This window comes from Uloborus diversus, chromosome 1 (genome assembly GCF_026930045.1).
Source record: "Uloborus diversus isolate 005 chromosome 1, Udiv.v.3.1, whole genome shotgun sequence".
NCBI lineage: Eukaryota > Metazoa > Arthropoda > Arachnida > Araneae > Uloboridae > Uloborus > Uloborus diversus.
This window is the reverse complement of record NC_072731.1, coordinates 185888814-185913675: the sequence shown is the minus strand read 5'-3', so window position 1 is coordinate 185913675 and position 24862 is coordinate 185888814. Positions and strand designations below refer to the sequence as shown.

At 31.6% G+C, this 24862-nt stretch overlaps 1 protein-coding gene across 2 annotated transcripts in view; it reads left to right on the top strand.

The window, feature by feature from the left end:
* The first annotated feature begins 4046 nt into the window (after window positions 1-4046).
* The window catches only part of LOC129223800 (serrate RNA effector molecule homolog), a 74743-nt gene continuing 53927 nt past the window's right edge, over window positions 4047-24862 (top strand). For both annotated transcript variants that reach the window (XM_054858167.1, XM_054858159.1), the window contains exons 1-6: window positions 4047-4179; window positions 6490-6613; window positions 9763-9879; window positions 18176-18295; window positions 18815-18985; window positions 22378-22547. In XM_054858167.1, coding sequence (XP_054714142.1) covers window positions 6492-6613; window positions 9763-9879; window positions 18176-18295; window positions 18815-18985; window positions 22378-22547 — 700 coding nt within the window. In that variant the 5' untranslated portion in view covers window positions 4047-4179; window positions 6490-6491. The remainder of the gene's footprint in view (window positions 4180-6489; window positions 6614-9762; window positions 9880-18175; window positions 18296-18814; window positions 18986-22377; window positions 22548-24862) is intronic.

Here is a 24862-nt window from a genome sequence, read left to right as displayed (position 1 = left end):
TTACTCACGAAAACTGTTTAAAAAAATGTATTCAATAGGGAACATGCATGATTTTCAAACTCACTTGTAAACGAAAGATCATGAAAAACTATGTCGAAATATACCAATAACACCTCAATTAAACTAATTTAAACGTAATTGAAACGAGTTTTAAAAGCGATTAGGCCACGCCCCCGCAAAAACGAAACTACCGGGCGGAAAGAGTTTCTGACGTCAAAAAACACTTTTCCCAGTGGCTACTCTGCTCGCGCTTTACATTGCAATGGCGGAGTCCGAGAACATGGAATCAACGCATTCCAAACACAAGTTTTAAGGCATAGGTTGAACGCGTTCAACCGTTATAAGGGCTTCACAAGTCATTAGACTTTATGTATTGTTTTTTCCCCCTTTAATAGGGATTTTTATAGTTACGAAAGAGTGATCATTTTAAAAGCATTTAGCTTGGACTTTTATACTTTGAGGCAAAATTTAGGCTTTCTTTTTTTAAGTGGGGGGGGGGGGATGTAGAATAGAAGAAGACATTTTTGTGAATGAATCATATTCAACGACAAATATTGATATTGCATAGAGTTTTTTGTGTTATAAAAATTTGGTTTTTGGATAGTTTTGGTTTTTTACGATTTAAGAATATCATGTTGTAGTTTCAAAATGCAACGCAATTCTGATGTTCTAGAGGATTTTGATTAAAGTTTAATTAGATTGCTTCATTAGAAATCTATAAGCGTTTTAAGATTGTTGAATATAATAACTGAAATTAAAATTTGAAACAAAAACCGAGTCATAAATGTAGAATCAGGAGGTAAATATTAAGATCCTTTTAAAATACTTTTCTATTAAAAATTAATTACAAGTATTGTATTTGTTAACAAATATAAACTGTCAACAGGTAAATATTTTAAACCATTGCATTTTTCTTTCCTTGTCGGCCAACAATGAATTCGGTTACCAATTGCATGGTTAATGGCTTAACCATATTTAAAATAGGCTTCAAAAAAAAGTTGTAATTCGAATTCTATATAACATGGAAGTTCCAAACAAATTCTATCAGACGCAGAAAAAATTACTTTTTATTTTAGTACTAAATTTTTAAACTGAAAAAATCGTGAAAAACCTTTTAGAGGTTTTTAATTAATATCTTCGTTAATTAATGTCATCCGAAGACGTAACCTAGCTAAGAACACTCTTGATCAACTCACCTTTTAAACCAAAAAAAAAAAAAAATTCAAAATCGGTACAGCCGTTTAGGCGCTAGAGTGTCATACACAGACACAGAGATACACAGACACGTCAGACTTATAACACCCTTCCTTTGTATGTCGAGGTTTAAAAATAGTATAAATAGTTGAAAATAAATTTCTCTGTTATAAAATATTTTTAAAAAAAAGCGCTTAACTATGCCTGTAACTTATTAAAAATGATAAAATCAAGTACAGCATGGCATCAATTTTTCTTTACACATTGGAAGGATGTTAAAACTGATAAAATTTGGTTTTTAAATTACTATTTTTTGGTTAATAAATTACTTATCAGACGAAAATTTCCACTTTTTACGAATGTATAAGCTTTTGACTCAAGTTATTGCTCTAACTCCTTTCATTTCCGCGGATATGAAATTAGGGCGTCTTGCCTAAAAGAAAACAGAGTATAGTCCCATGTGTAAGTTATTAAAATATTTAAACTATTTAAAATGGGATTCTGACCTCATTTCCAGTGCAGTTTTAAAAAATTATAACAGCATTTTTTTAATTTAAGTGTTTTTTTTTTTTTTTAGGGTCATTTTTTTTTTACTTTTAGGGTCATTTATCCAACTTCAGCAAATCATCGGGTTGGCCTTTGACGAGCCCTTCTTCTGCCATTTTACAATGAAAACTAGCTTTATCCGTTTAAAAAAGGAAATTCAAACAAAACATAAATCGTTGATCGTAACCAAGGCCCGGAAGATGATGATGTAGTGAAACCCTAAAAATGCTCTAAAATAAAACCCAACTAAACTAAAATAAAAAATGTCCCTAAAAAAGCAGTTAAATTTGAAAAATCCTGTTATAATTTTTAAAACTACATTTCAGGAGTGAGGCCAGAATCCCATTTCAAATAGTTTAAATATTTTAATAACTTTATACGTGGGTTTATTTTACTAAGAATCAGGGCACAGACGCCCAAAGCTGCCTATTGCGAAAAATATTAATGCTTTTGCTTTTCATTACTGAGGAAGGACACAGTCTTCAGAAATGTACTTCTAAGAAAATGATTTCACCCAGAATCAGTACAGATTGCCAAAACCTATTCTTTTTCTTCGTTCCCCTTATTTTCCTTTTCAAAGTGAACAATGCGGACTAACTATCGACCCCCACAGATAAGAAGACATAGCTCCTTCGAGATTGTACTAGTCTCTCTCAAAAATCGGAGATGAAAACTTTTGGCTCATAGATAAGATTAAAGTACCCTGAAAATTTTTAAGAAAAAGCGAAAAGTGCTGTAGACGTCTTTGAAAAATTCACTAAAACGGGAAAAACGCCAAAAAAAAAAAGCAAAAAAATGAAATGACATCCACTTTTGGACCCTGATTTATAGCGATAGCAAAAGCAATGTGTTGGGAAACGAATATTGCATAGCGGTAGCGGAGCAGAGGAAGAATCGTGTTTTATGACGTGGCCCAATGGTTGTGCGTTTTCAGTCACGAGACATTGTTTACAAAAATCGCCTTTTTTAATTGCTCTTCACGCTAAAGTGAATAATTCTTTTAAATTTTAATCTCGATTTTTGGCATCACCATCATCAAATGTATGAAATACCACCAACTTAATCATATTTTTGCGATATAGTGCATGCTCCCTATTGCGTTTTTGGAAGTGCAATTTCAAAAAATTGGAGGTTAGAAAAAAAATTGAATTCGAATCTATTTTTCAAAAAAAAAACGAGCCGTTAGAATCTCAGAGTTTCATCCCTTAATCTAACGTCAATAAATATGGCCTATAATCACGTTTTAAGGCTTCAACTTCCATAAATTTCTGCGGAGCCCCTTGTACCTTTTCGCCCCATAATACCAAGCAAAATTTATCGTTGATAATACGACAAAAGACCCTCTAAAATTGCGTTTTTCAAACTTCAAGTTTTGAAATGTTTCCGGGGAGAACCCGGATCCCTCTTATTAAAAGAGATATTTTCTATCAATTTGTGCCCCCCTAAAACTACTTTCTAGTTGCTCCACTGTTCCTTTTGTCATGTTTAGACCAGGCATAAAAGTTTTATTAATTGTTCATCACTTAGAGATTAGATAGATATTCAAAGTGGCACACATTTATATTTTGTACAAATTAAATGCCGAACGCATTTTTTTCTATTTAATATTTGTCTGCAAAAACTTCCCTCCAGGTGTTAACTATATTTTCCTCGAACGCCAGAGCATAAAGGCGCTCAGAGACATTTGCACGACGGCGCCGTTCAGGCTTGACGCGGCCGCGCCCCCCCCCCCCCCCAAAAAAAGAAAAATAAAAATAAACTATTTCCAAAACATTTTATTCACTAACATTTTCAAACAGAAAACCTCTTTTTAAGCTTGTTTGAAATCGTTATTTAATATATAAATTGCAATAAATACTAACTTCTATTTATATTTATTGAAGGTTTGCAGTTACATTACTCAAATAATTTTGAAAATGCTTCATTGCGAAAAGTTGGAATAATTTATCACAAATTTTTTTCATACACGGAATTCACATTGATTTACTAGAACCTCAGCTTACCTCAGCTTATATTTATGTGACTTTTTGTTTCAAAACTTACTTTTTCTTGAAAACAAAGTTTCATATTTTTCACTTTTTATCTAAAATATCTTTTCAAACACTTTTTTTCAGGAAGAAAAAATCCTCTTTTAAATTAACTCAAATACTTTTAACTCAATTTTGAAAGCAAAAACCGGCTAATAACCGCTGACGTCATTAGCTGTCAATCGACCGGTAGCTACCGGTCAATATATGTGAACGCAACCTCAGACATTTTGAAGCTGTGCTCAACTTGTATTTTATATCTGGCAGCACTCTGACCCTGGTTAAACCATTTTGTGTCACTTTTTTTATTATGCGGATGCGGTTTTCGCTTGTTATCTGAATTTTATGTTGAAGGTGATATTGCGATCACTTTTGAGAATTAGGTTCTCTGAGATATGTTAAATAGTCATAGGTATGTTGGTGAAATAATGTGATACATTTCATCGAAAGAATCTGACAAAAAATTAACCCATCTTTTCCAATTTAGTAACGCATTAACTGACATTTACCTTCATTACTCAGCTTGATTTTCTATTTTTTGTTACAACATTTGAAATAATTTCTTTACTCATACAATCACAATTTAATGTTTCTTGTGAAAAATAGTACACATACTACATTCAACAAGGTTTTCTAATAAAGCATTACTGTTACACTACACAGCATTTTGTAATATTCTTTAGTCGGAAATAATTTCGTTGCTTATGAATGATAAATTTTTTATTACTTTCACATTTACTGACAATTTTTCACATAAGTTTACTTTTTCCTTCCATGAAATGTTATTCTTTTTAATAAATGCATTGAACCCTCGGGAGTATTTCTTGTTAACTCCCCCAGCACGTGTATCTATTGCATTTGAACTCTTCAAAAACGTTGATTTGACCTTTTGTGCTTCCAAATGCTCTTGATGTAATTTTTTTAGAACTGCTTTCAGATTGTTTAGTTAAGTTTAATTGTGTATTGTAAATTCATTTGCATTGATTGCTCATTTTTACAGTTACTGATATGAAAAAGTAAAGATTTAGGATTACAGTGACTTACTGCATGGTATCCAAAGTACTGAGGTACTGTGTGCCTCAGCAGTGTTTGTAATCCGAAAATTTTAGGTTGCAGCTTTCAAAAATTTTGGTCCTGCAACATTCTAAAACCGAAAAAATACATTGAAGAAGAAAAAGAACTTTTAAAAAAAAAATTTTTCTATGATTTCTGTATGCATATTTGAAGAGTTTTTACGGAGGAGGTTAGTGGAGCTTCCGAAAATTTCAGTCTTCAGAAAATTTTACTTGAGTCCCACTTGCACCCCTTGTGCTCTTAGATATCAAACCCAAGCAGTTTGTTAAAGATATTGGTATTAATCACTTGGCGTCTTGAGACTTAATGGGTTCCTCTTAACTTCGCTAACTTTTATTTCACAGCTATTTCCGTGCAGTGCAATAACTTCATGGGCAAATGTATGCATCAAAAATTGGTGTATCAAAGCTCGAGTATAGGTGAATATAATTTGCTAGCCGTTTTGCTATTAAAATTAATTTATTGAGCAACATCAGTGCTTGTCAATTTGGTGATTCTTCCCAAAGAGATGAAAATAATATTGAAAATTAAAAAAAACATGTTGGGGTTGGATTGTGGTACTTCACTTGCATATCACTTTACAGTTTCACTGTGAACTGCAGTGTAAGACTTCGGAGGTTCAGTGTTTTTCCGCAGAAAATTTTGGAAAAAATTACTTGAGTTAGCACACAATTTTACATTTTGTCTAGGTCTGATATATGCATATTGAATAGAAATCTAGAATAATCGTATTGTCTGGCGTCTTTGTTTCAAAAGTTCTGTAATCCAAATAGCTCTTGGCTGTCTGTTGAGGAAGTGCTGAAGGTAAAGACTATTGACTATATATATATATATATATAGAGAGAGAGAGAGAGAGAGACTAAAAAAATGTTAACATCTGCATGATGAGTTAAAAACAAATAAAAAAAATTGCAATTAGAATTGCATGCCTGTTTTAGAATTATCAAGGTTTCTTTAATGCAGAGAACAAGCTTATAAATGAAAAGACACCGACAAGCGATGTAAGGTAGAGTTTAATATGTTTGATATTGTGACCCATCCGGTCATGATGGGATTTCTTAATTGACCTGCATATTCATCATTGGGTCATTTATTATGAAGCATTTGCATTACTGCTTGAAGTCTACTGGAGACATTTACTATATCATAAATACTGCTACATTGGTAGTGATTGAACAAGAAAAATATAAATTTCTTAAAAGTTTTTAAAGTGAGAAAACTGTCAGCAAGAATAATTTTATATCCTTTGAAATGAAGCAAAATATTTCATTTTGTTGCAAACGTGTTAATTTTCAATGAAACGAGTTTACTATTACCCCTGTATGCGTACTTTGGTCACTAAATTACATTCTAGGTCTGGTCTTAAATATTGTCATGTATGCAACATATTAGATGTTTTCATCCTTTTTTATGATGTAAAAGTTACTTTTAATAGTTCAACTGCATATTATCTGTTTTAGGATTTGATTAAAGTAGAAATAAACTAAATAATGTTTATAATATTTTTAAGTGATTGTGGTTAATATATTTCAAGCTTTCTTAATGCAAAAAAAAAAAAAAAAAAAAATCCATTTGATGTACACTGGATTAAATGTCTGTTTTGTATTTTAAATGCTTTTGTTCTTAATTATTTAAATCTTTCTTGTAGCAATGGGAGATAGTGATGAAGAATATGATAGACGTCGTGCCCGTGATAAATTTCGTAGAGAAAGAAGTGATTATCAGGAACGAGGACGTGATGACAGAGGAAGAAGAGATGACTGGTCAGAAAGGTTAGCTTGTAGCTGTTACTGAAAAGAAATTTGAACTCTAATATCCATTTAAAGAGACGCTTCTATTCCTGTTTCTCTTTTTCCAGCATTGAGTGAAAGCATAATAATTACTGATGGATCATTTAATTTTCACCTCTTTTAATTGACTACCTTTCGTATTTGCATCAGCAGTTCAATGCACTTTGTTTAGTGGAAAACATTAAAAAAAAAAAAAATAACTTAAGGTTTTTGTAATTTGCCAAATTTTGTCCCAACTCTATTTTTTCTGATGTGCTTATTAAAATGCACCATAAATTTTGTTTTAAAATTAAATAATGAACTATTTTGTGATCCATCAGCTATGGAATAGGTTAAGTTCAATAATTGAAAATGTTTTGATTGGGCAAGTATAATTAAATCAGATTGTAAAAAAAGAATCAAATCTGATTCTAAAACTTTTACTTTAATCCATAAAAATATTCTTCTAACTGAAGCAAAATTTTTTCTTCATTCTTTTAAAGTTCTGAAATGTATAGTAGAAATATGCAGTCAATTCGCGATAACTCGAATATTACTATAACTCGAAGTTTTAATCAAATCCCGACCCCTTTGTGTTTAATTCCATTTTAATCATTCTCAATATCTTGAAGTTCCCTTAACTTGAAGTTTTTTTGAAAGATTAATCGAAATTTATTTCGGAAGAACGAGAGAAAAAAGTGACTATAAGAGAAAAATTCACTTATAATTCCTAAAACAAGAACAGCAACTGTTGAGCCAATGTGTGATAAAGGAGTTATACGTACAAAAATGAGTTAGCCTGTTTTCTTTTGTTGTACTTTGCTGTTTACACTTTGACCTGTTGCTGGACTCCAAATTTGCTTTTAAGCTGTCAAATTGCCAAGTCAACTGACTGTACCTTTATTCAAAAGCTAACTTAAGATGCGTTCCCCTTCATTTTTTAGTTTGTTCATTTGCTGATAAGTTCCTGAGAGACAGAGTGGGTTATCTTTACTATTGAAGATGTTGAAACGAGTACTCTGTCAATGATATTAAAAGAAAAAGCGAAACTTCTAAAGCGGTAAAATCCATGAATCCGAATTTGAAACGAATGAAGGTGTGTACCTTTCCTGAAGTAGAATCAGCTCTATTCAATTGGTTCCAGCAGTATCGAAATCAAAACCATGCTTTTGATTTTTTTCTCTCAATATTTTTGATTAAACTGCATATTGTACTTAAAATCTTTTGAGTTCTATTTTTATTTGCTATATGAATATATTAATTAAAATATTTGATGATTTTTAATATCAAAATATCAAAAGCCTTAACTAGTGGTAAGTTGAAGTTTTTTGTTGGTCCCTTTAGATTCGAGTTATCAAGAATTGACTGTAGTTTTAATAGTAGAGTTTGTCATTTTGCTGGCAAAAACTAAAAAAATAACCCATGGATTTAAAATTTAAAAAAAATAGTGAAAAAAGAATTTAATTTTGTATGTTATACAATTGAGACTTAAATTGGAATACAGTAGAAGGCTGTTATAACGCACACCTTGGGAACAAAGGTTGTGCTTTATACAGGTTTTTGCGTAAATAATTTCACAAATTTTGAAACTAATATTCAGAATATATTTGCACATTAGAGTAAGTTTTTACTGCAATGGAGTATTAAAGCACAAATGATGTAATTTAACATATAGTTTCATTCACAAGCATCTGTCATAATTAAAAAAGAAAGTCAAGTTTTGGAAAACAGTCAGGTTTTAGAAACTGAAGAAAAGGAAAGGAGGGGATGCTTCACTCAGAATGAGTTTTAAATATTTTTATAGTGCTGAATTTTGTCCGATTGAATGTAAATTATTTTCTTAAACGTAGGCTATAGTATTTGATTAAATAACCTGTTAAATTAGTCTCTTTGTTATCTATGTGCAAGACTTTAAGTCTCGATGTTTTCTATAGCTGGAATTTGAAGAATGCTAAAATATTCTACTTTGAGAACTAACAATATGTACAATCTTCTTAAGGTCTTCCCAAATATTTAAAGCAAATAAGCATGGGAAAGTTTTTGTTGTATCTTTAAAATTGGTAAGTTAGATACTTTTTTGTTGAATTTTTGAATGTCATCTCTCATGGAAGCATTTTTGATGCACTTTTAGCTATTGTTGTCCTTTCTACATATCTTTGCAATGAATTTTTGGATTTCTTTTTTGCTCTCTGATCACTCTCATTCCTGTTTATATAAATTGTGCTCCATAGACTGCTGGTGCCCCAAAAAAAGTGGGGGTCAAAGGAGGGGTAGGGTCCCTAAAGCTGACTTTTTTTTAAAACTGAACAGTTGAATTTTGATGTCGTTGATTAAATGACCTCCTCTAAAAATAAGGGACAGAATTTCAAATATAGGGCAGACTACAGCAGTAACTCCCTCCATCCAATTCAAAGCTCCAGTTTAATTTTCATGAAGAGAAAAATTAAAAACACACTTATTAAGTCTATTCTTTTTTCTTTGAATACTTGAATCGGTCAGTTTTATCACTTTTAGATTTATCTCTTTTAGATTTAGAAAAGTGGAGGGGCAAAGCTCCATTACTTCAAAGAGGGCAGATCCCCCCCCCCCCTTATGAACTGCCTATTTTGTACCTGGTACAAATTGATGCAATCCCTCTTCCTTCTTCATTCACTCACTAACGGCTTCAGTTGAATATTTATTTTGGCAAAACAAATAGGTGAAAGAAAGAATTTTACCTTTTTTGACTTCCCTTCCCTAAAATTCACACATGTGATTTTTCAGTATTTTTACTGAATTCAGTATTTTTTGAGAGCAAAGTATTGTATGCAGAAAAAAAGGAGGGGGCATTGGAAGTTAAATTCAATATATTCCAGTTAATTTCATGCATCCAATTAAAATAGTCTGCTATATAGACACAAAAATACATAGGAGAGCTTTCAGTTGTAGTAAAATATACTAACAGTGTTGTGTTAGTTCACACAGCCAAGCAATTTCAGTATTTTCTTTCTGTTTGAGTCACATGTCTGAAAATTATGCCACCTAAGAACCGTATGTTAATCAGTACTTTATAAAATGCATTTAAAATTGGCTGAACTGTAAGATAATCAGTTGACTGTTAAGTGTTCAGTGAAAAGAGATAAAAAATCTTTCACTTTATTTTTTTCTTCTAGGGATGGTAGGGGCAGCAGGCGTGAATACAGAGATTATGATCCTCGAAATCGTCGGGACAGGTATAGTCCTGCGAGGCATGAAATTAGTCCACCGATGAAAAGAATGAGAAGAGATTGGTGAGTTAAAACTTCTTGTTATTTCTAAAACCAATAAAAGACAAGTGATTTTTTTTTTTTTTTGTTTAGTAATGTATTTGAATTTCATTGTTTTCCCACTTTTTGTCATTTTGCATGTGTGATTTGATTTTTTAATTAATTTATAATTTGTTGCATATTCCCAGGACAAAGAGCAGTAATAAGATTAACTTAACCAGTCAAACACAGGACTCCCACAAATCCTGGATTTTATTTTTTAAATTGAGGGCCATTAAAAGAAAATTTCGTTCAGATAAAATAGAACCATGACTACAAAATTGTTCTAAAAAGTGAAAAATAATTTTATTTTTTAAACACTATCAATAATACTTTTAAATATAATTTTTGAAGTTGGCGCAAGAACAAAAGGTAAAATCCAGTTTAACCATGCTTTGTTCATTTTTTTTTTCCGAAAATCATTCTAAGTTAGGAACGAAGCATTTATATCGTTACTCATGTATAATGTATGCTGTTATCGATGTATAATGTATCCCACCAAAAACATTCTGTAAAAAACTAACCAAGTCTCGATGAAGCTGCTTGTTTATCTCTAAAAAGTAATGAAATTTAGACAAAGTCATCACAAGTCTAAGGTTCCTTACTGCGATTTCTTTATTATTATATTTAATGTTGAGTGACTTGGCCATTAAACATTCTTTATAGGTTAGTGGATACAAGTCAATTTTGTTTACACGTTTTCCAAGTGGCAATTTTCCATCGTCAATGGGTAGCGGTTCTGGTGACAGAGTGGTGTCATGGAGTACCTGGTTTTGTACCCTTGTGTACCCTTTAACAGCCAAGTCACACAATATTAACTATAATAATAAAAGAATCGCTGTAAGGAACCTTAGACTTGTCATGACTTTGTCTAAATTTCATTACTTTTTAGAGATAAACAAGCAGCTCCATCGAGACTTGGCTAGTTTTTTACAGAATTTTTGGTGGGATTTCACTTCTTTCTGTAGAAACACTAGCATTCCCGTACCCGGCATTGCTCGGATAATGGAATTAGCAGGATTAACAGTACTTGGTGCACCTAGTTTCGAAAATCCCTATAATAATTACTTATTACCTATAATTTTTTCTAATTTTGGGAGGATCCCAGGGCCCCTGGACTCATATATATATCTATGCCCTTGTCCTTAACGATCTTTAACTGTTATTAACGATCCTTTTGAAGTATTGATTATCTTTGCAAACACAGGCCATCCACATTTTATTGTTATACCTATGTTTAATTGTTTAAGCAAGAACTTCATTGTATACAACATTTTTAGTTTTTTTTTTTCTGGTGCTAAAATTATCAAGCTGCTTGATGAACTGATTTTGGAGCAAGCTACATAAAATTGGCCGTGTTTGAAAAAAAGTCTTCTCTTAAATCGATCCCCGTTACTTTTAATGTCTGTCCTTGTGACTTATTAATGGTTATTGCAAAGCAAACTTTTACAGGAAACTGCACTCTTCTAAATTCAAACGGATAGTCCACCTGTGATGATGTTCTTAAATACTTCGTTTCTAGTATTGAAAAATTTTAATGCAGAAGACAAACATTATTATTTGACTCGAGAAAAGACTTGAAGAATCACGTGAGAAACAAAAACAATATCAAATTTAAATTTCGCTATCGACCAAAAGTTGAGTGAAGTTCTGAATAATGATTTGAATGGAGGAAAGCCTCCGAAAATAAGGGATTTAAATTTCAATTACAGGTTTTAATTTCACAGAAATTAAGGGGTTTTAATTTCTCCTGAACTAATTGATGTTTCGAAAAATCCTTTCTTAGTGGATACTTTTGTAATCATGTGGACATGTCTGCCAAATTTCAAGTCTGAGGCTTCAGCAGTATTGGCTATGCGTTGATATATATATATGTTATCTCAGGACATTGATTTTTATATATTAAGATTTAATTTGTGTAATGTTCGAGTAGACTAAAGTTAGGCTAGATTAAATTAGAAGATGTGTCCCACTACGCTGGACTTTTGCAATGACAGTTGATTTTTTTTATGTACCAATAGTAGAAGGGGCATTACCATATCTCTAATACAGCTGAGACCAGCTGAGGGTTCTTCATTAGATACTTCAGACTTTCGATTTTTGACATCAAATGAAGCGGCCCACCAAGTTGAATATTTTTTGTAAAGGTGGTATGTTGATCTCTAATAGTTTGGTTGGGCTCTTGTGTTTTCTAATCAAGGTCACTCCAGATCTTTGATTAGCCTAGTTTTTATAGTTTTCTCTTTATGTGGTCATTAAATCCTAACTCTGTACCAAATTTAACCTCTGAGTTTATGGGAAGTACTAGTTCTATTCTGATGATCATGAGTGAGTGAGTGACTGTCATAAATGCGAAACTTTGCTTTCGCTTAACTTCGGAACTAAATGACTTACAGACTTGAAATTTTGGATTTTAAGTATGATTATAGCTTACTAGATGGCGAAAATTTTCTGTGTTCTGGTCTCATCCAAAGGTTCTCAACTAGGGGCCTGAAAATGCGGCGAAATGGTTCCAGTAAAGGATGGTACGGTAGTGTTTGCTTCGCGCTCGACTTGGCGGGGGCACTGCCGTGCCCCCCGATGTGGAAGTGAAGAAACTGGGCCTGGTTAAATTTATAGTTGTAGTTGAGTTATGGCTGTGAATGGTTTTATCTATCATTTTTGTGCCAACTTCAAAAATTATATTCAACAGTATTATCGATGGTGTTTAAAGAATAAAATTATTTTTAACTTTTTAGAGCAATTTTGAAGTCTGTTCTTTTTTCTTTTTTTTTTTAAATGTAAATGTATTTCAGAAATAGTAAAAGGATACTATCACGAAAATTCACATTATTTTTTGCATAAAAATGCTCCATATTAAAAAAAGAGAAAAAATTAGAAGTACACCTTAAACTTTAAGCGATTGGCACTAAAAGTTTGTATCCTCTCTGTAATTCATTTGTGTGTCAATTTAATTATACCCGTTTAAAATATTACGTTTTCCCTAACTATTTCCATTTCATAGCATACGAGTTGCTTGTGATGCAATCCTGTATCTCCTTACTTAGCCCAGATCATCTGTTATTGGCATAAATGATAACGGTAATTAAACAACTATAGTTATGGCAAACCTAACCTGGTAGCATTGTGAAGGCTAAGAAGATCTTAATCACTGCATTATCTCGCTTCCAGGATAGGTTTACTCCCACTGTAGCGCAATGACACTGAAGAAACTTGATGCTTGCTTCAGAGAAGCGTTCATTCAAAATTATCACTGCAATTACTCTAAGTATTACTGTTGTATAGCACCAAACTTTTGTAACAGTGGGTTTTATATTTCATCATTTAATAGGGAAATTGTATGAAATTTACTGTTTTTTCCCGTAACTTTTTTTTCTAAAGAACAAACATGGTCAAACAAAGTAACGGGACCTAAGTTGGGCCATCCCCTATCCATTAAAAAAGAAATTAACAAAATTGGTTCATTAGGTGAGACGCTGTAAGTGGACAAAAAAAACCATACATACGGTATAAACTGAAAACCGCCTCCTTTTTGAAGTCTTAAAAGTACTTGATTTCTATTGTGGACAAAAGACTCATAATAGTGAGCCAAGATAATCTTTGGAGCCTGTGTTTAACTCATTCTCAGCTTCACTTTTTTCTTTAACTCTATCAGATTTGTGAAGTTTCTAACAGTACTGTGTAGTTATATGGTTGCTGGTAAAACAGTGATGATGTTTGTCTTGCAACTGACTAAGTTGTAACTCATTGTTACAAAATCAGCTGGACAATGTTTTTTTGCTGTGGAGAAGTGTTGAAACTTGCTTTATATTGTACCTTTAATTTTGTTTGAAATAATTCATTAAATATTTTTAAGTATAAATTTTTCTACTTTGGTTTTATAATAATTTTGAAAACATGAATTTTGGATAATCAAGTGTTTATTGTTAAAATCGAATTTATTTGCGGGTTTTATATGAAGTGATATTTTTAAATATATTAGTGTACGCTTACATTTTACAATTTAAACACATTTCTGAATTTACTTCAAAAACAAAAGGATTTTCAGTGTAGTTGTTCTTTGTTAAAAAGCTAAATACATTCAGGCTACGAAATATTTGATCAAACTGCCAAATGATAAATAGTGACTAACTGTTCATTACGTCTCTAGAGCTAAGAAGAAAATCGTACTAGTTATCAGATTTGTGAAATAGATTCTTTGTAACATCTTCGTAATATCTTATTGAATTTCAGAATAAAATGCTTAAACGGATATCTTATTTTACTTTAGAGCTCTTAAGTATGTATTGCTGCATATTAAGCATTTTGTGCTTTTTTTTTTTCATTTTAGTAGTTATGTAAATTAAATTCAACTGTGCAGTTTTAATTTCTGATACTTATTAAATTGTACAGAATAGAAGATGGCACTTTCTGCGCTTGGTATTGATCAATAAAGTTATATTTAGTTTTATCTCTGAAATAAATGTTTTCAGTACATTGTTGATTATAAAAAAGCACACTTCATGGCTTTAATGGAAATAGTGGACTTTTTACAGTGGGCCCACTCGATAAAATTTAGTTTGGTTTTTCGGGCAGTGCCCGATTTGGCAAACCCTGCCATAAAATACCATTGGCATGCATGCTGTATGTCATAACACTTATTTCTTGTAAAATATATATATATATGTATATATTTAAGTGCAGGGATGAGATTTTGCCAGCATTCCGGCTTTTTCTGTTGACTTTCAAAACCTTTCCTCTTTCTTTTTTGCCTCTTTCAGGCCTTATTTTTCTCAAAAATCGGAAAAAAAAAGATTTTTAAAAATTTTTGTTCCTTGATTTCTAATTCTTTCTATTTTTCTCCCTCGAATCTTCATCCAATGTGATATCTGCCATAAACGTAGGTTTTGGAATCACGCCAAGGATGTCAAACAGGTGCTGCACCAAAATTTGCATGCCTCGTTTGAGATTTCAATCTTTTTGCATCCTGCAAGTATTTCAATTATTTTTTATGTTGGGTGGTTTTATACTATATGCTATCTTATATCTGCTTATTTTATTCGTCATTTCAATAATATTTTATTTCTTTATTTTACAAAAAATGCAAAAGTCTATGAAAAAATGTGGCATAGCACCATAGTCTCGAATTTTATTGAAACTTGGCATGGTTACTTTTTTTGTGTATTTAAGAAAGTAAAAAACATTTATGGTGAATCTCAAACCGTTAAGACTTTACAGCCTGTTAAAAGATTTGAGATTTCATGATTACATGAGGGGGCTGCAAGTTATTCTTTTGATTCTGAAATTGTATTATGAAGTTTTCAAAGACAAATTTTGGGTTCCAATGCAAGGAAAAAGATAACCAGTCGTTTATATATATATATATATATATATATATATATATATATATATATATATATATATATATATATATATATATATATATATATATATATATATATATATTTACAGTCCTTACTATGAAAAGTATGTTCTACCACATTAAGAAATTTTAGATTTTTCTCTAAAAAATATGAAAAGTTGACACTATTGTGTGATGCAGCCAAGATTGACCTCTAACTCCCCCAACCCTTTGTTCAAGAACTAAGGGTTAGAAATTGTTGTCTCTTTTTCAAACTTTAGATTTATTTAGGAATAAACACTCTTGCAAGAAATGGTACAATGCAGCAAATTGTACAAAATTATTACTTACACTTAATTAAGTACGTATTACCTTTAAATCTGGTAAATTAGCCATTTTTTATTTGAACTTTTGAATATCATGGCTTCCAGATTCTAGTTTGATGTGGTTTTGGATATCATCCCTTTCACAAAATTTTTTTGAATACCCCTTTCACAGAATTTTTTGGATATCATCCCTTTTACGAAATTTTTTTGGATTTCCTCTTTTTGCGCTCTTACCACTCTTATCCCTGTAAGTGGTTTGCTTCACGGTAGGTTATCTCTTGTTCTTAATGCAAAATTACATTTTCATATTTTGCTAACAAAAGACATCATTGGTAAAGAGAAATTTTTCAAAAAACTGAGTTGCGTAATTTATTATGTTAAGGGTACTTATAAAAAATGGCTGCTTTTTCTGACTGTGAATTCAATGATATACCAAAGGAATGTAGTACATTTACTTTGTATCTCTATGTTTCAAACTTTGTTATCCTTTTAGGGGTCTGGCCAGAGGATATTTGGGTCTGTTAATGGACCCTTCACAAAAATCTGATCAACCAAAATGGACCCTTCACAAAATTCTGATACACAAGAACGGATCTTTCACAAATTGCAAATCTGAAAGCAAATTAACGCGTAGCATATTTCTGTGTATAAAACCCATAGTTTTTCGAACCTTTTTTAAAGTCAAATAAGAGGGATCAGCTTCTGCTAATTTTAGGAAGAAAAAAAATCAAGAAAAAAAATCGTCACTCTTGTGATCTCCTGCTGTGAGAGATAAATAATTGCTTCTCCCAAATAAATATAATGCTTGTTGTTTGTTTCTTTGAAAGAAATTAACAGCTAAAAATAAGTTTGGTAGTAAATCATTTTGTTTGTTTTATCTTAACTAATTAGCAGCGGTGTTGTAAACTTTTCTGAAAAGGCTTTGGTAAGCACTTTTCTCCCACTCATGATTTAATAAATAATAGTAATATGTATCAATAATAATAATATATATCAGCGAAATGAACTTAGTAAAGGTATAGTAAGGTTTGGGGAGAAAAATGATCGCTTTAGATAGGGTTACCAACTTCAAAATTATCGCCACTTAGCCTCTGGTGTTAAACCTTTATAATGACTTGATTAGAAAAGATTCTCATCATTTTACCAGCTTGTCAATATTTGTGTTTTTACAGTGCAGTGCATGTGATGTTTAACTGTTATTTTGGAAGAAAATTATATGGGTTTGATTTTTCGATGCTAACAAGGATGATTAACTTTTAATAAACTCTTTTACTTACCTTTTTTTTTCTTTAAATGTCTACATTTAGAAAAATGCAATCTTTTAACACCCGATATGAAATCATATTGTGTTCTTTTTTCAAGCTAACTTCGCTTTATTAGGATGAAAATAAATAGAAAGTCTCTTTATTTTTGTTAGAACGCTCATTTCAAGTTTTGAGAGCAAAATTCCATTTTCTTTTATGAGTCAAAAATTAAAATACTGAATTGGTGGTTTAATTTTTTTTTTTTCAACTGTGTCTACAGATATTAATATATTTATCATAGGATTCTAAAATGCAATTTTAAAATAATTTTACCAAAAATATTTCTTTTACAAGCCATTTTTTTACTTTTGATGCCTTCACTTTGAGAATAGCGATCTCTTTGCATCTGCTATGGGAATCCGATTTTTCGAATTTTTGATGTTTAGTACGCTTTGTTAAAAAGTAAACAAATAAAATCTCTTTTATTTTTGCTAAAATCACGAAATTTATAAGTTTTAAACGAAATTCTGTGTTTTTAAGAGTGTCTTGGGTCAAAAAGTTAAATGCTGAACCTTTGTCTGTTTTTTTTTTTTTTTTTTTGTTACAATTATTTTAAATACTGTACTGAAATAATTTTAGTATAATTTAACAAAATGTAGAATTGTAGATAAATATTGATACTTGAGAGAGCGATGCCCCCCCCCCCCCCCCACACCAAATACAGTCGAGCCCGCTTAATGGAATAAAATTCCAATGTATTACACCTTTGATGTGTGTTATTTTTATCCCGGATAATGGAATATCCCGCTTATTAGAATAATTTTTCCTGGCAAATTGCCTATTCCATTAAGCGGGCTCAACTGTACTAGAAAAACACCCCAGAATGATATTCTCAACATAGAAGAGGAAAACACTCAACTTTGAGTTTGAATGATGCAGTTTGTGCCGTCTCTGAATTCTAAAATTTTGTTTTAACAAAAAAATTTTTTTTTTTCGAAATTATTTGACTTTTTACAAAAAACGGACCTTGTGAAAAATCCTGGACAGACCCCTGCTGTTGTGACTCTATCAGACACTGAAAGGGTTAATCTGCATTGTTGTAACTCTCCAAATTTTATGTCTCTTTACAAATGTGTTGAATTTTCTTTAAAAGCCCTTAACTTTATGAGTGGGAGTCCTGTTTTATTTTTACTTGAAATTTTACCTTTCTACTTGTTATTTTGTGGTTGCACAAACTTTTCTCACAGCTTGTTGTGAATAACTGCTATTGTTAAAGAAAGTACTGCATGCAATAAAAGTTAATTTAATAACTTTTTTGAAATGTTTTGTGGTATCTGGTACTGATAAAGATTTTCACTTTTCAAATACAGGGAGGATCGTGGTGGTGGTGGTGGTTACGGAAATAACTTTGATGGAAATTATCCTGGTGGTGGAATGATGGGAGGCATGCATTCTGGGTGGAATATGCACAATCAAATGAATTCTCAGCGGTAGGCATTGATCTGATTTTATGTAAACAATGTAAAGAAAAATGCATCAGCTTTAACAGAACAAAAATATACTCCCTCTTATCTTAAGCAAACAATGTGGAAAGACTTTTTTTTTTTAAATTTTAATGACTTACCATGATCTCACCAAGTTTTTAGAAGGCAATTTGTTAAATTAGTTAGTTTTTATCAGTTAAGCTTTTTGATTTTTTTAGACTTTTATTATGCAAAAAATTTGAGCAGCAGTAAAGAAGTACATCAGTAAATAATGTATAACAAACAAGTAAAATATTTTCTTTTTATTTAAAACAAAATTTTGAAGACAGAGTGAGAGGAAACAAAATAAAAGCTAAAAAGAAATAAAAATAAGGCAAATCTGTAAAAAATTATTCTTTATCAAATTTGTATTATATGATCTTGATTATATCAAACAGAAACAAATTCTTATCCATATTTGTTCACTATACGAGTCTACCTCTTGTGACTTACTTTGCTATGAAATGAACTATTCTTTTTTTACAGGGAAGAATCCGGTCTTACTCAGCCACCAATGATGACTTTTAAGCAATTCTTGTCTTCTCAAGATGATGGAATAGATGATCAGGAGGCTGTGAAAAAATACAATGAATATAAATTGGAATTTAAGCGGCAACAAATTAATGAATTTTTTCTAAATCACAAAGATGAAGAGTGGTGCGTTTTCTTTGTAAAAGATTTTTATCTAAACTTATAATATGTTTGTCTCTGTCACGAAATTGATTCTAAGCTGTCTTCTTTAAGCAAAACTTGAAACTTTAACTTAAAAGTGTAATGTAATATGTAAATGTATTTTATTTCTTTTTGACTTCTAAAGCTCCTCTTCCTAGTAATTAGTGTACAAGATATTTTGTGTTTTATATACATTTCTTAAGCACCATGAGAAGGTAAATTGATAATTTCATGCTTTTTAAATGATTCAACGTTTTTGTTTTTGTACCTTCTATAATGGGAACACTTACTCTATTAACTTAGTATTTCCCAATACAACAAGAATGTCTGAAATAAACCTTTCTGTATGAAATTGCATAGTATAACTCTGGGTAATTTACTATCCCCTCATTTTTTGCAGTAAATAGTAATCACAGTCAAAATATGATGATTAAATTTTAGATATATGTAGCAAGAAATCCTTGACTTTTTTACTTAGGTGTGACTACATTTACTCAATAACTTACTATCAAATTTATCAAATTAAGTTCCCAATGCTTGCTTTGCTTTCCATTCTCAAAGTTCTCCCTCTCTTAATAATGTTACTTTTTTGCAAAAAAGTAGTTTCAATTTTTGATTAGCTATTTCACACTAACTATAAACAACAAAATTATTAACAGTGAACTAAACCAAATGTAGCCCCTGTGTATAGAGTAATTCTGAATAAAGTTAATCTTTTCTGATTTGACAATCTTAGTTCAACATGTGCAGTTTTCTGTTATGATTTTTCAGCTTCATTAATTAGCCTATTTAATATAGTAAAAAGCTATAAATATAATAAACAATACTAAACTTCTGAAATTTAAAATTCTTAGCAATTTATTTTTTTACAAATTCATTCTGAATGTTTCAAATTGTTAAAAGCGATGTGAGGGTGGTCTAAATAGAGCTGTTATTGGTGGGGTTAGAGCTGACTGCAGCCATTAAAAATTGTAGTATAAATGGCATTAAGGGAAAATTTGAGAGGCCACTCTTATACACATTTGGCATAAGCCCTTTCCTGTCTTTTAGTGTCATTAATGCAGTTTCAGAAATGTTTGTCAGGTGTAAGTGCAGTAGAGTCTCAAAAATCTGAGGTAATTGGGGCTTATGCTACTTCAAATTTCTGAAAACTCGGATTATCCAAAAAATATTTAAATATTTTGTGATTAAAATTTTATACGAATCATACAACATAGCTACGTGTGTATCTTTTCTACCCTGTCCATAAAAAGAAAGGATCGTCTTTACAAAAAATGTATCTCTTATATTTCAATAAGAATCTAAATTTTGATTACCCTTAAACGAATTTCGACTTTTTTTTTCACCATGACTCAATGTACTTATGTGTAAATTTATAGATGACCAAAAAATGCATTTTAAAACTCCCTAAATCCATTTCGACAAATTTTGTCCCAATGTCTATCTGTGTGGCAAGTTGTGCCCTTTTTTGAAAAAAATTGCACTCTGATCAAATGAGTATTACACGTTCTTTATTCTGAAAAATCAAGTTAAATTTCAATACTAAGTTGATCTTGAATGTATGCTCCACTTAATCCATATCTTGTAGTTGACGAATATTTCATGCTATTTGGTAAGGTTTGTTAATAAAGACCTATTGAGACCATTTTTATTACTTTAATGAATGTAGTTGAGGAAATTTTTTGCATGTTGAAGGTTTCTATTTTCAGATCTTAATGTAAAACATTTTTTTAGTCACTAAAAATACAAATTGAAGTAAGTGTAAATAAATCACCTTGAATTAAGCGGAACCTCGGTCTTATTGCCTGTTTTTTAAATTGTACATAGTATATACCAGCCAACTGAAGGGCGTTATGTTGCATTGGCCTCATATGCCTTTGATTGCAGACTCTGAAGATGCGGTTCAAGCGTTCAGTCTGTGGAGTTTTGAGATGCAGAAAATCATCAGCATCATGTTGCATGATTATGTAGCTTGTTGGAGATGCCTTGAGTGCCAATTCAGCTCATATGCCAAATGAAATTCCTAATTGCAGTTTGCTTTGCATCTTGAGAGCCCAGATGCCATCATGTGGGGAAACTTGGCATCAAAATTATCTGCTATTTATGTCTGGGTCTTAGTGATTTCATATGAAAGATAGAAAGCCATATCAATGGATCATATTAGGTCTGAAAAGGGCTAAAGCATTTTACACAGACCCATTGAAAAGGGGGGGGGGGTTGGATATGTACCATGATTTAGTTACAAAAGACAAGGCGGAATAATGTGTTTTATTTGTCATCTTAATATTTAAAATGTGCTTGCATTATGTATTTTATATCTAAATTGATATCCCTTCCCTTTTGGTTCAGATTTTCCAAAAAAAAATTCTTTTTTAAAATGTATATTTATTGCATATATAGTTAAAATACTCATTCTAAGATACTTTAAAATCTTTGTTGCACACCAGCTCCATAGAGGCAAATAAGTACATCAAACATTAAACTGTTTTTAAAAGATTAGTTTTAAAATTTCTCACCTTCAAATAATTTAAATGCTTAGTTCGCCTTAGTGTCTATATTTTGATGCATTTATTATGCCTCTCATGTGCTGGATAAATGTTACTGTATGTTTTTTCCTCCACACAGCAAAGAGGCTGGAAACCAGCAATTTACAACGAAAGTGCTTCGTAGCGTCACATCATTTATAATACGAACTGTGACTATGTTTCTCTCAAAGTCTTGTGCTCTTGATAATGTTGGCTGTTGTATTGTGAACCATTGGATTGAAAGTTATAAGATATAGTGTGAATATTTATAGTGATTTTTGAGTTTTGAGTAGTAGGCTTAGGCAAACCCCCGAAACGTGGGGTCGCGTTGCGTATATACTATCAACAAGCAATCAAATGAGGAAGCTATGTAAGTCAGTGTTTAAATTATTGGTAAAGCATTTGTTAAATTTTATTTTTACTATTAAATTTTAATGTTCTTGATTTAATTGATGTTATAACATATTTTTTAACTTTTTTTTTCCTTTCTCTCTCTTTTTTTTTAATTTAATATAATTTTTATTTGAAGTATTTCTCTTCACTTTAATTTTTTAGTATTAAATTTATAAGATTTTTTTTATCTTTTCATTTAAAAGTTGCTTAAAATTACCCTTAACTCCTTAAACTATTCTTCATTTATATTTTGCGCATTTTGATTTTGGATATTGATGTCCATATTTTTGGTTTATTCATTTATTTATTTAATTATTTATTTATATATACTTTTTTTAAAGATTTTTCTCTTTGTCTTAAACTTAACTCTTGCAGTGTATAATTAAGGACTACATTGTTTTTTTTTTTTTTTTTGACTAGAACATTGGCCACAATTAAAATAGTACTGTCGATTTTTAGGTTTAAACTGAAGCATCATCCAGAAGAGAGTGTTAAAAGAAAAGTTGAATTACAAACAGCTTTGAAACGAAGACTTGATGTATTTATGGAATTATATGAAAAAGGTTGGGTTGATAATGTTAGCGTTGACCAAGAAAATGGTGAACAAATCATCAAATTTTTAGATGCAGGTAAATGCTTATATCACAACTTGCAAATGCTTTTCTCCCTCAATATTAAATATTTTGTACAAATGTTAAAGTTATTCCAAGATTTTGTTAAGTTAGGCAATTGAATAATAATAACTTAAACAAAATGTTTCAAAACTTTTCCCTCAAACTTTAAAAGTTTTTTTTTTTTTAAATTGTGTTACTGCTGAATTTTTTGGCAGAAATGGGGTGTTCGGATATATACCATTTTTGATTTTGCTCAATTTTTTATGGTGGATTCTTTGAAGGATTTTAGAAGATACGTATTTTTTCTTTTCCTCCAAAAATATTTTTGAGGACCTGTAAAAATTCGTAAAGTGGAGCTCAATGTAGAGATTTTTCCAAATCGGTGTTTTTTAAAATGTGATAATTTCTGTGTAATAAGCATCAGCCAAAAAAATTCTTGTGTTCACAATATGACATTTAGTACCTAAATTGAAATACAGTGGAATCCGCTTAATGGGGCCACCGGTTAACCCTTCAAGCGGCCGTGACGTAAAATTCCTTCACCCAGCGATGTATCGAAGAGCGGCCGTGTCGAAAAATTTCGCCATGAATATCCTTCCACAGAATTTTACGCCGCAGCCGTTCTCGAAGCAAAATATTAAAGGCAAAATTTTTCGACACGGCCGCTCTTCAATACATCGCTGGGTGAAGGAATTTTACGTCACGGCCGCTTGAAGGGTTAATAAGACCAGCCGCTTATTCAGACTAAATATTAAAGAACCAAATCATTTCCCATTACACAAGCCTAAAATAATTCGCTTATTGGGACCACAAATCCGCTTAATCGGACCAAAAAACATGAGAAGAAATGAAAGTAAAGACTAGAAATTGTGCGTTTAGAGCGAATTTGGTCAGCAAACTAAGTAAATATTTCATTAAAATTAATAGTTCTTGTAAATTTCAATAAAGTCCAACGATTTATCAAATTGATTTGTTTTATCAACTTTCAGCCAGGTGGAGGCGAGGCACTATTTCAGCAAAGGTCAAAGTTCAGTGAAATTTTTCATTTCTTCATTTTAGTTAACATGTATAATAAAGAAAATTATTTCAATGAAATGCTATAATTGCAAAACATGTAATTTTATTATTTTGGAATTTTTAGTAACTGTTAAGTACTGTTTAGAATTTTTCACTTTTGGTTTTTTTATTTCCTTCTGCTTATTGACTTGAATTGATATCGATCGAAAATTATGTAACTGAAACTGTATCGTTCTCAACACGTTGTTAAAGAGGAAAAAAGGTTTGTTTACTTAGTGAAAATGCCACATAGGGATTTAACATTAGCTAAGAATTGATTTCTTAGATCAGATTAAGAAAAATCCGCCACATAGTAGTCAGCGTCAGTTGGCGAAAATCACCGGCTTAGGTAAGACAACAATTGTATGATTAATGAAACAGGAGAAAGAGCTGCGAGAAGAATGGGCATTACGTGAAGAACGATGAGGATCTTCTCAAAAACGGAAGCTTGAAGGCAAGGATCCAGATGTCGAAAAAGCCCTTAATGGATGGTTTGCCGTTGTTGCCGGACGCGGTGTGCGAGTAAGCGGCTCAATGTTAAAGTGCAAAGCTGAAGAACTCGCCAAAAAGCTGGGTCACAATGATATCAAAGCTACAGACGGTTGGCTATTTCGATGGAAAGTTAGACGTGACATAAAATTCAAGAAAGCACTTGGTGAGAAAGAAAGTGCTGACAGTGTTGGAGCTGAAGAATGAAAATCTACAAAACTACCTGAGCTTCTTAAAAAAATTTCAGCAAATGACCTCTACAATGCCGACGAAACCGGACTGTATTATTGTGTATCACCGGATGGCTCCTTAACTTACAAATATGTAGCACTATCTGGGTCTAAAACAGCAATGGATCGCATAGCTGTCTTGTGCTGTTCAAATATGTCAGGAACGGACAAGAAGAAGCTGTTGGTTATAGGAAAAAGCTCCAATCCTCGCTGCTTTAAGGGAATCAGAATTGACAGTTTGCCCATTGTATATCGGGCAAACAGAAATGCATGGATGACATCTGCCCTTTTTCAAGAATGGCTGAAAGATTGGGACAGTGATTTGCAACGCCAGTCAAGAAAAGTGTTACTCCTTCTTGTCAACTGTTCAGCACATTCCCATTTGGATTGCCTGAAGAACATCGAACTAGAATTTTTTCCTCCTAGGCCCACAGCTTTACTTCAGCCTATGGACATGGGAATCATTAAAAATTTGAAGACCTTCTATCGTGCAAAATTAGTTAATCACATCCTTGAAGCTGTTGAAGACGGTTTGCTGAGCTCATCTTCAGCAGT